We start from the raw sequence: 12674 nt of genomic DNA, 5'->3' as shown, positions 1-12674 counted from the left end.
TTATTCCAAGGGGTAGATGAATTATGTTGTAATTTATATCTACTGTCTGCAGCATGTACCTACCATTTGCATGGGTCTGTTATCATGCCACCTGAACTTAATTTCTTTTGTGAGCATAGTTTTAAGAGAACGTTCCTGCAGGGAATTGCTGGAAGTTAGCCGGCATTCTTTTGTAGGAAGCATTTGCTTCTCATTAATTGCTAGCAGGCGTGTCTACACGTGCATATGAATGTGACACAATCAACTCCAGCACTTACTGAACTGGAATCCCCCCTCCCCGCCAGCACCATGTTTACATGTGTGCCCGGGACTGCAGCATGTTGAGCCAGGTCCGAGCACCCTAGCTGGCAGGAGGTCTTGGGGGTAAGCCTGTTGGCCTGAGGCTGCTCCAACCTGGCTGAATGTGCTGTAGAATAGCTGGCGGGGACATGAGGATGGTCCAGTGTGGGACTAGCCAGCAGGCAGCCCCCTCACTGAAGCACCTTTGTGCTCCAGCCAGCCCAGGTCAGTGTCTACACATGCACTGCTGTGGAGTTTCTTAGTTTACTCCAGCCTAATAGGGGTGCATGTGTAGACACCGAGGCATTTACTGTCGAGCTAATTAGTCTGCTCCACAGTAAATGTCTTGTGACACACCCAGCATAGACTCTGAAGACTAGGGCCCCCTACCAGCAGCAAGAGTCAAAATTTTTTATCAGTTTTCATTTCTTTGTTGTGAAGGTCTGTACAGGCAGAGAAGCCAGCAAACTGCCAGACTTAATACATAGAATAGGCATACTGTACGCCAGAGGTGTCAAAGTCACCCTAGGTTCTGGGCCAGACTTGAGCTCCCCCCATGCCAGATCTGCGGTGCTGGGGGTGACCACAGGGATCAGGCAATGGTGCGCTAAATAGCCACAGGGTGAACAGGGCTGTAGCAGTACAACCCTCACTTACCCTTGTGTTGCCAATGGCCATGTCCAGCAGGGCCCAAGGGCCCAAAATTCTGTGAAAGGCCCTTTGACATCCTTAATGCCCACCAATATACTTAACCTTAAAGAAGGTCTAATGACAATAGTACAGAGAAGTCTTGAGGGAGCTAGAAAACTTTCAAAGGAAGCCTTACCTACATATGGACCCACTGGCTGTATAAGGATAAAGAAATGAACCTTTTGCTGCAGTGACAGAGATTCAAAGATGCAGTTAAATAGATACCAAAAGAAGTGTCATAGCCAAAGTGAACTCACCCACTCCATGAGCAGTTTGTCATAAAAAAAGAAAAGTGGCAGGATTAGGATTCGCCTGCATGCTAGAATTTTTAACAAGGCTATTCTGAGACCACATACTTTATCTCCACATGAACAGATGTTCAGTGCTGACCAATAAAAGCATATTTGCTATTCTAGATGAGAGACAGATATTTGCAAAGCAAAGTAGAAAAGAGAGAACTGGAACTATGCCCTTTCAATATACTCTAGGGCCCACTACAAGTTTCTCTTTCTGCCCTTTTGATTAAAGCCAACTAGTGAAGAGTTGCAATAAAAGAACAATGAAACATTTAGAGATATTACGGACATCTGTATAAATAGCAGATGGCAAGATAATAGCATCACTTCAGAACATGGTCTGAAAATGAAACAAGCAATAGCAAGGGCCCAAGTGCAAAATGCCACTTTCAGTCCAGATAAAATCCAGTTCATTGTAAAAGAAGCCAAACGAATCAAGCCAAATGAAAGCAACATTGAAGTCATAGCCAACATGAAACGTCTACAAAATCCCTAAATAATTCCAGACCATCCTGGGAATGATTAGATTCTTTGCACAGAATACTGGTACTCAGATTCGCTGATCCAGGTACCATTCAAGCAAATTTATCCAAAGATATTTCACAGATTTCATAGACATTAGGGTTGGAAGGGACCTCGGAAGATCATCGAGTCCAGCTCCCCGCCCAAAGGCAGGAAGTCAACTGGGGTTATAGGATCCCAGCAAGATAAGCATCCAATTTACTCTTGAAGGTGTTCAGTGTAGGTGCTTGAACCACCTCCGATGGCAGGCTGTTCCAGACCATGGGGTCTTGGACAGTAAAGAAATTCTTCCTTATGTCCAGCCTGAAACGGTCTTGCAGTAGTTTATAACCATTTGACCTTGTCATCCCTTGGGGTGCTATGGTGAACACACATGCCCCCAGATCCTGGTGGTCACCCCTGATAAACTTATAGGTGGTCATCAGATCACCCCTGAGCCTGCGCTTTTCCAGGCTAAAGAGCCCCATGGCTCTCAGCCTGTCATCATAAGGTCTGTTTTCCTGACCTCTGATCATGTGCGTGGCTCTTCTCTGGACTCTTAGGGAATAGTCAGCAACAATACAGAGGCCATGCCTTGTATATAATGCATATTCTGAAGGAAATGGGGGAAAAGGTGCCTATATTGAGAAGGAACTACTAACTTTTATATTTATCACAAAAAAAAGTCATTGGTACATACATGGATAGAGGTGCATCGATACACTGGTTCCATATCAGATCAGCACCGATATAAGGAAAATTGGCTGTACTGGCAATTGCCTTTTTTTGGCTGATGTGGCTGATAAATGCCATGGGCATGCACGCAGCCACAGTGCAGCATGCAGGTGGCAGGAGTGCAGCCTGGCTCTGTGGAGAGCAGCCGGTCCAGCTGGTAAATCTGCTGTGGAGGAAGGGGTGAGGGGGGGAAAGGGGCATGGGGAGTGGGGCAGATTGAGGTCCCCGCGGTGAGGGAGGGAGTGGGGCTGGGCCAGAGGCAGGAGCTGCCTAGCCGGGGTGGGGCAGGGCATGGGACGGAGCTGCAGCTTGTCCGGGGGGCAGGGGGAGAGGGTAGTGGCTCCCATCACTGCATGCACCCTGGAAGGGCATGCGGGAGGGCGTGTACCCCCTAGATCTGTGTGCAGGGTGAGGGCGGGCTACCGCTGCAGGCTGGGGCCAGGGGTGGCCCCCAAACAGGGGGCTGGGCCAGGCTGCTCTTGGGACATGCAGTGGCAGCACTGGGAGGGGAGCTATAGTGAATTTTGGGGTGGTTGCAGCTCCCCCTGTATCCCCCCCTCCCAGTGCCACCGCCACCCACCCTGAGTGCAGTCTGGTCCAGCCCCACTGCTAGGAAGAGCCTGGCACTGCCCCCAGCCCTCAGGGGAAGCCTCTCCATGCACAAATCCAGGGGCACATAAACCCCATGCCCTCCCGGGGTGTGTGTAGTGGCAGGAGCTGCCCCCCATACCCCCTGGACAAGCTGCTTGCAGCTCTGTCCCATGCCCCACCCCAGCTGGGCAGCACCTGCCCCTGGCCCAGCCCAAGCCCCACTTCCTCCTGCACCACAGGGGCCTTAATCTGCACCCCCATGCCCCTTCCCTTCCCCTGCCCCTTCCCCCACAACAGACTTACTAGCCAGTTGTCACTCTGCATGCTGGGGGCTACATATTGGTGTTTAGATCAGTATCAGCCAATATGGCTCATTAAAAATCAGCTATCAGTATTGACCCAAAAAATCTCGATCAGTACACCCCTACCCATGGAGCACAGGTTGCAGTATAGTTGGATCTGAAGCACTTCAGGTGATTTTTCTCTAAAACTCTTGGGAAAACACCTACAATTCTATAGCACATATTACTTCATCTGCAGAAATTTATCTTAAAATGACACATGCTCCTGGTAAGGAAATGTTAATTGCTGTAATTTGGTCAGACTAGATGATCTGTTCAGGTCCCTTCTGACCCCAAACTACTATGAAATATGTAGTGAAACACACTTCAGTACCAGGTCATGGAATCGTTTATGAAAAGGTAATCTATGCAGTTGACTCTTCACAAATGTATTGAACAAACTGACAGATGACACGCAGAAAGATGCTGTTATAAAAACTTTATGCAAGATTTTACGTGAAGGCTGGCTTTGCAGAAGCTTATGAAAGATGGTATTTCATTACAACAAGGTTTATCAATAATGAGTAGTTATATCATATTTACTTGAATACAAGATGAGGTTTTTTTCCCCCAATTGCAAAGAGAAAAAGGCCCCTCATTTTATAATTGCATATAAAGAAATCTCACTAAATACACTGTCTAGCATTAAACTGCTGTCAAAAGCAGCATGTGCTCAGCAATGGAAACCAACTATGAAGTAGATTAAATGCCATCAACGCTGAGCATGACTATAAAACACATGGCCCATCTTGGACAAACATACTGATGGGAACCTACCATAATGACAGTTTAGTGCAGCCCATCTGAATAAGACACAGTAATGCTCATTACACACACAACTCTTTTTCATGGTGAGCTATGATATTGTATAAATTTTGGCTGCTTGCAGACGTGGGGGATAAAAAACCAGTGCTTTACTGTCAACGTTGTGTGCTCCCATGCTGAGCCCAACACATGGCCAGGAGAAGCAGTGCATTAGTTGCACCCAGCTTTCCCAACATCTGTAGAGATCAGGCACTTTAGTGGGGCTTTTTTGGCTTTAGCTTTTAAGTGCCCAAAAGCCCCGCTAAGCACCCAATCTCTGCAGGTGCTGCGGAGCCAGGTTGAAGTAATGCACTGCTGTTTCTTTCCCCCCCCCCCCCCCGTCTGTCAGTACCCTTTGTCTTTCTATTCACTCCTATATCTGAACTGTGACTTTCTTTCCCATTTCCAGTGATTCCTGTTTCTTCACCAGGCTTTAATTCCTGGCAAACATCACCAAATGAGGCCCCAAAGAGTTCATCAGAATCCTTCTGTCACTCCCTCTATCAACCTGTCCACATGATTAGTGTAGTCCTGCCATGAGGTGAAGCTGGTCCAGGTTGTCCTACACCTCATCTGCATATACATTTTAGGAATATCCCTGGACTCATAACAAGAACACGCATTTCCAGTTCTGAATAGGGGCCAATTAGCACATGGATCGTTTTGCGGGACGGGGGTGGGGAGGGGGCAGGCCTTTGTGATTTGAAATCCTGTTGACTTTGGTGGGGCCCAGCCCAATGTATATAAGGTAAATCACAAGATTTTCGCTTTGGACTACTATCATACATACTTTGTACTACATATAAATAGGTGCCAAAGTGCTGCTCAAAAGTGTGTTTATGGAAGACCTGTGCCAAAACTTGCAGCAGTTTAAAAAAAAAGGTCATGCATCAATTCTGGACTAAGTGCATGGGTACTATAGCAAATAGCTACAGCCATGTTTAATTTCAAGCTCATTTCCACGTGCTCAGGGAGAGCAGGGTCTGACAGCAAGGAAAAGGGGAAGGGGCTGCCAGGGGAAAAAGTTGGGGGGAAGCAGAGAGCAAAGGAGCTCCTCACTCCCTCCTCGCCAGATTTATTTTCCCCTACTGTAGCTATAAGACAAGGGCAAATTAAAAGCAAAACTCCAATATTTAGATTCAATACCTGAAACATTATAACAAATTTATGCATTTTTCATATATAGAATCCAGTTATTGGGGGACGTTGTCTTATTATCAGGATCGTTTTCTATTCAAGGAAATAGAATCATAGAAAATTAGGGTTGGAAGAGACCTCTGGAGGTCATTTAGCTCAACCCCATGCTAAAAACAGGACCATCCCCAACTACATCATTCCAGCCAGGGCTGTGTCAAGACGGACCTTAAAACCCTCCAAGGACGGAGATTCCACCACCTGTCTAGGTAACCCATTCCAATGCTTCACCACCCTCCCAGTGAGAAAGTTTTTCCTAATATCTAAATAAAACCTCCCTTGCTGTAACTTCAGAACATTGCTCCTCGTTCTGTCATCTGTCACCACTGAGAACAGCCTAGACCCATCCTCTTTCAAGCCCCCTGTCAGGTAGTTGAAGACTGTTATTTAATCCCCACTTGGTCTTCTCTTCTCCAGACTAAATAAACCCAGTTCCCTTAGCCTCTCTTCATAAGTCATGTGTCCCAGCCCCTGAACCATTTTTGTTGCCCCCTGCTGGACTGTCTCCCATTTGTCCAACAACCTTTTTGTAGTGGGGGGCCAAAAACTGAAAAAAGTACTCCAGATGTGACCCACCCAGGCAAGCACAAAACAACTGCAGATGCTCCCTCTGTCTGAAGAAGTGTGTTTGTACCCAAAAACTTGCAAAGAAGAATTTTTCCATCTATTTTAGTTGGTCTAATAAAAGATATCACATTTACCCAAAGAGCCCTGTCTGCCTATGTCCTTAAACCAATATGGCTACAGCCAACACCCCGATGGGATCTATTGCATGATCCACACAACTGTGATTTCCACCATGCCACACGTGCATGCCAGGAGGCACAATTGTGGGATCATGCATTAGATCCCATTGCACCTTGTTGCCATTTCAGAGGGGAACCCAATCCTGGGCTCCCTCTGCATCGACAAGTAGCTGGCTCCTGCAGCTGGGAGCTCTCTCTGCTTATGGGACTCTTAGCCATGGGGACCACATACAGCCAGGGCTGAGAGTCCTACAGCTGATTGGGTTCTCAGTCCCAGGTGTACCCCATGCACCGCTGGGACTGAGCCCTGTCAGCTGGAGGACTCTCAGCCCCAGCAGTGCATGGGGTACAGCCAGGATTGAGAATCCTGTTATCTCTGAGATGCTCAGCTCCAGTAACTGTGGGGTACTGCTGTGATCTTCTGCCCCGGGGAGTGAGTGGGGCACCCCATGGCTGGAAGATCTCAGTGGCTGGGAGATCACCACAGCAGCAATCTACCAGTCACTGCATGGAGTACCCCCCGCATCTGGGAGATCCCACTGGCTGCGACCTCTCAGCATCGGGGGCAGGTTGTGCTTCTCAGTGGTTAGGAGATTGCAGCAGCTGTGGCCTCCCAGCTGCAGACTGCCGACATGTGCAAATTAAAGCTGGATAGAAACCAGCTATACAGTTATTACACATTTTTGAGCAATAACATTTTAGCTGGTTGGACCTTTTTAAGTTGCCTTAGTTAATTTGCATGTGTAGCCAGTCTAAATTAATTGTGCAATTAACAAGGTAGTAAAAGCTATAACACATAGTGGGGGCCTTGAGATGCGTAATACATGCAAATAGCACAGTTTGGCAGCCCATAGTAACAGTCATATCATGTTGAGATTCTGGTTAAGAGAAGCAAGCAGATAGGATATGAAGTATGTAGCATCTTATACAGTGATATAACAGATACACAGAAGATATCTATAGTGGAATAATCTTATGAATAGCAAGCATGCCTGTACAGAAAATCAACTTGGTCTAAGTTGTGCTCCAGCTGAGGAGGGAGGCATGCTCTACTACCCCCCAGCTTCTGGCCTAGACCACTGCAGGCATGGAGCTGCATTTCCAGAATCAAAAGCAAATAAATGTCTTTTCACTTACTTATCAGTTCAATCTACACAGTTTAAACTAACCTGTGAAGATTGAATCAATTCTGCCTTGGGCTTTTTGACTGTCTGTACTTAGCCTTTAAAATTAAATTGTGCATACAGTATACAATACCATTTTAAAGGAAAGAGATTTACTGCTTGAGGGTGCATGGCACCTGAACTGGTTACACCATCCAGTATAACGGAGCTAAGCTACTGAAATCTTAAACCTGAATTAAACAGGTTTAAAGTTACAACAGTTTAACTTCCACTGGTACAAAATAGAGTAGACAGATGAAAAGCACTATATTTTTAAATAACTTTAACTGTTCATCTTTCCACACCCTTACGTATGTAAAATCAGCCAAAACCCTCCTGTTGGTAGGATCTAACACATAGGATAAACATGAGCTTAGAGTCTGCACAGCTGGAGTACCTGTAGAAGTAATTTTGTCTGGTATTTAACAAAGAGTTCTGGTTCAAGCTTCATATCCTTGGTCATGCTTTGAAGTGCAGAGGGTTCAGCATACACACAAGGAAATGTGGTCTCAGCAACATTGAGTCTTATAAAGCATTAGGGAGGTATCCAGTCAAGAAGACTTTGACAAGTAGCATAACAGGTGTCATTGTGTAAAACACCAAATATCCCTGGATTTCCTGGCTCACTCTGGTAAATTTATCTTACCCTACTGCAGAAGTTGAACAGCAGAGGGGAATATTTACTGTAGAAAAATTTTCCTTTCATGTCCTATTAAATACTGATTATCTCCAAAAAACACAGCTTCTTTTTCTGATGGTATGGGCATTATTTAAAATGTATGGGTCACACAAAGAGCTCCATTTATAGACCTATCCTGAAAAGAGTTACAAATATGCTTAACTTAATGGGAGTAAAGCAAAATGCATGTGCATGTCTTTGCAGAATCTGAGATTATATCATTTTAAAAAAATCTTTAAAAAGTACGTTATGGTCATCCTCACTCTCATCTGCCCAAACCAAGGAATTTCAAATATCTTGTGTTTTTACATTCCTCTTAGATCAACACGGTTATGGTGTACAAGACAATGAGACCAGGATGCAGTATACATTAGCATTTTGAGAACTAGTGTTGCTTACAGCATGCTGTATTGGTAAAACCACTCTATTTTTTCTTCCACAGGTTTTGGCTGATAGATTGTCGGCAGATACAGGAATCTGTTACTTTTGCCTCCCAAGTGTACAGAGAGATTATTTGTGTGCCCTACATGGCCAAATTTGTAGTTTTTGCCAAATCACATGATCCCATTGAAGCACGATTGAGGTGCTTTTGCATGACAGATGATAAGGTGGACAAAACCCTGGAACAACAAGAAAATTTTGCTGAAGTTGCCAGAAGCAGGGATGTAGAGGTATGGTATAAAATAAAATAATGGTCCCTGTTTACATTCAAAATGTCGTTCTAAATATAGTACCAAAATAGCAGTTTCTGCATGCTGCCTGGTACAGGAGACAAAACTTAGTTATAACAACATGCAAACGTTTCTTGTAAGTTTTCTTATCAGATTCAAAATCAGGTTTGTATCTACCAAATCAAAATAGTGGCAATATATTTTTGCATGTGAAAGTTTACACTGGCCTTTTGAGTTTGCTTTTGTTTTTTTGTAAAAATGAATGAAAGTTGCAGTAGATGTTTTTATATACTTTTGGTTTGCTTATGTAGTTCGTGTGCCAAGTTGATTTTGTTTTGTAAGCCTAAATCTCCTGTAATAAAAATAACAAATGTCGGAAAAAATATTTTAAAAAGCCCCAACAATAAAACTACAGAAATCTAAAGTGTAAATTTGACTGTAGACACTCAGGAACCAAAGCTGAAATTGAATGGAATTTAGACTCCTTAATCCTCAAGTCACTTTTGAAAAAGGAACCTGAGCTCCCTTTTCAGTCAAATGCTTTTGAAACTTCTACCCATAAACTCATTTTTATGCTCTTTAGGCCATGGGTTTAGAGCTGAGGGTGATACTCACTGGCTCTAAGTACAGACATTCAGTTTCTTCCAGAAGAATAATCGTTCTCTTGGTAGAAACCAAAAATGTACAAATGTTCATGCTTTTGCTCCTGGTGCAAAATAACCAAGAGCGAATAACTTGGCAACAACTGGGGTTAAATCATTCCTGGGAGACCGAATGTCTGTACACCAGTGGCCTCCAACCTTTTTAAGTAGGAGATCACCTTTGTCATTTAAAAGCAGCCCAAGATCTACCATATGCCACCCCACCCCCCCAAGCCAGCAGGTAAGTCTGTGGGGAAAGAAGGGGGATGCAGGTTGAGGCAGAGGGAGAAAAAATTATTTGGGGTCACACCTCCCCAGCAGGTAAGTCCCACCCAGCTGGGGCCCCACTCAACCTACCCCTGCTTCTGCCTCTGTAGCACTGTCCCTTACTGTGGGGGCCTCAATCTAGCCCCCGCCCCTTTCCTCCCCCACGGACTGACCCGCTGGGCTGGGGCATATGTGTGCATGCATGTGGTCACTCAGCCCCCCACCCCAGCCTCAGATCAACTCCAAGAGGCTCTGAGATCCACTGCTGGACACTTTCCCCCGGCTTAGCTCCACCTGAGGACCAGGAGAAATGTAGGTGAAGGAAAGGCTCCTTGTCTTCCCAAGACTGGGGTCCATCCGGTCTTGAGAAGGCATGGGGGACAGCTGTTCCCCTATTTCCCTAGACCAGTACCTCTTCCCCAAAATGGGCAGACCCTGCTTTCAGGGAGAGGTAAAGGACTTTGCTGGCTCCTGCTCATTTCCCCTTGCCACCCCTGCCACCCAGTTTAGCAGCAAGGTGGTGATTTAAAAAAGGGTCTCTGAGAAAATCTGGCTTCTTGCTTCTGCTGGATCCCCCTTGCTGCTTAGCTGAGCATGAGGGCAGCAATGTAAAAGCTGGTGGATGGGAAAAGGACTCAGGGACCTGAGTCCTGCTTCCAGCCTCCAGGTTTTACCCTGCCATAGGGAGGTTAGGAGCCAGCATACAGAGGCTTTTCGAAGCCTGGTTCCCACCTCCTGACCACTCATCCCTACAACTTCCCCTCATCTCCTGTGCCACCCAGCTGAAGCAGAGCAGTGCCAGAGCCAGCCTGAAGCAGCATGGGATGAAGAAGGCTGCCATGCCCCTGCTGCAAGGCTCCTGAAGCCTTGCCACAGCACCTAACTGTTCCTGTCTTCCCCTCTCCTACCACACATATTCCTCAGGGTCAGTCCATATAAGAGCACAAGGAGCAGGGCTTTTCTCCTGTGGGGGAGAACTGAGAGGTTTCCCACCATGAGAGAATAACTCCCCTCCTGCCAAGGGACTGGCAGGATGTGGGGGCATACTTCCAGGGCAGGATCCTTCCCAATTGTCCGTGGCAGCTTCTGCTTTTCAGCAGCCAACTGTCACTTGACTTCCCCCCCAGGCCAGGAAAAGGGTAGGCTGTCAAATTATGGACCTCCACTAAGGGATGGCCCAGGGAGCAGCCCTCCAGTGCTCTCTGGCTAGAGTTCTCCACCCTGTGGAGTTCTGCAGTCACAGGGCTAGAGGAACATCTGTGCAGTTCAGCTCCTGAGCTATTTTTCTATCAGAATAAATTTCTTCCAGTAGAAAGGAATGTCTGTACGTGGGCACTGTCACATCCAGGGGGAATCTTCACGATACTATTATGATCCATCTTACTGTCTGAATTGACTGCAAAGCAGCAATCTGGAGGAGTAATGCTACCCACCTGTCTCAAAAGGCTGCTAGGCTCTTGTAGAACCATGTTGAGAGGAACAAGAGTATTACTGGTGAAGGGCTAACTATATTTTTTGAAAGGCTGATATAATACTAGCTTTGGGGAAAAGAAAAGATTATATAGAGAGGGATTATGTCCTTTCCTGAAGCAAAACTGGCCTTGAGGTTATTAATAATTCTGTGTGGTTAAGGATGTTAGAATTGGGCACACAAAAACATAGACATGATGACCGTGGACAGCTACTCTGAAAGGAAAATGTCCAAGGCGTGGTGGCAGCAGGTTGCTGTCACACAAAGACACATGCATGTCAGTTTTATCAATTTTTATTTATCTAGCAGATGTACTAAGACAATGCGCCTCCTGTTCTGCCTCTCACATCCGCTAGCATCGGTCTGTTCACTTTCTGGTCTGTGTTGCCTATCTCCAGGGCACTCAGTGGAGCGGTAGGATGAAAACAGCTTACATTGCTGCCTATGGCTCTTGAACTGGGTTCTGCTGGGTGTGAGCTAAGCTTAAAGGTCAGCCAAATACATAGTAACCATTCTGAATTGGCCAGAGCTGAATGATTAAGTTTTAAATAAGGTTTATGATGCCACCTGTCAGGAGACATCTTGAGGTTGTTATTAATTCAGAGAAATTCCTACTGAGTTGTGTGTGCATATGTTAGAAAAGGACCTTTTTAAAAATACAGTAATTACCACAGGATTTAGCCTTTTCATTCTATTATTCATTGTTTTTTTATGCTGAAATTTGTGAAGCTTAGTGTTAGATGGGCTTTGTGAAATAAAGGGAAATTTCCCAAGGCACAAGACAGCTAGTTACTTAAATGCTAAGTCTCTACTTTAAGTGTACATTATTAATAAAAAAGGTAGTCAACTCCTTGACAGCAGAAGTCAGCACAAGTGCTGTTGACAATCAGTGGGACAAGCTATGTTCATCCACCAGCATTAGGAACTTACATTAAATGTTTGATTAATATTCTGCTTTTTGGATATTCATGTCTGATGTTGAACAAGTAAAAGCGTTCCTTGTGGAAATTTGGAGTACTTTTTGTTAAAAGCTCTTTCTGGCTGAATCATCTCTCTCAAAAGCGATGGCAAGTAGGAAATAATGTATGAGCATAGAATATTCTGCTTGCTTAGTGCATCCTCTTTTCTACTTGAAAACCCCCCCCACCTAATTTCTGCTCACCATCCTTAATTGCTCAGTTTCAGGCTCTCCAGTACTAAACATAGGTAGCCTTTACCCCCCACGTCCCCTCCAAAAGATAAAATATGGCCTCAGCAAATTGTCAGGGCTAAATTTCATATCGATAATGACAGGAGGTACTCGCCACACAATCTGCTAGCTTTTCTTGGTGGAGGTTGGAGGGGAAGGCAGCAGGTTGAAGGCAAGTTTCAGTGATTGACGAAGAGACATGTAAACAGCCACTAAGGGCACCTGCACATATGTCAGACATCTGCTCCAATGCATGCAAATTAGCAAATGTAGGAGCAGACTCGATTAATCAAGCATATGAGACTCATGTTAATCAAATCCGCTGGAGCGTACTGATTAACATGCTCCAGCAGCTTCCATGTCATGTCTATTCAGCATCCCTGCACTTCAAAATGGCGGCAGAGGCACTTGAACTA

At 45.4% G+C, this 12674-nt stretch overlaps 1 protein-coding gene across 1 annotated transcript in view; it reads left to right on the top strand.

The window, feature by feature from the left end:
* Window positions 1-12674, top strand: part of LOC102384966 (ankyrin-2) — a gene marked incomplete at its 5' end in the record, with an annotated part of 125796 nt that overhangs the window by 62491 nt on the left and 50631 nt on the right. The window contains one exon of the mRNA XM_025213363.1: window positions 8462-8690. Within this exon, the coding sequence (XP_025069148.1) occupies window positions 8462-8690 (229 nt within the window). The remainder of the gene's footprint in view (window positions 1-8461; window positions 8691-12674) is intronic.

The sequence above is a fragment of the Alligator sinensis genome, unplaced genomic scaffold (assembly GCF_000455745.1).
Source record: "Alligator sinensis unplaced genomic scaffold, ASM45574v1 scaffold563_1, whole genome shotgun sequence".
NCBI lineage: Eukaryota > Metazoa > Chordata > Crocodylia > Alligatoridae > Alligator > Alligator sinensis.
This window is presented reverse-complemented; position numbering and strand designations above follow the sequence as displayed.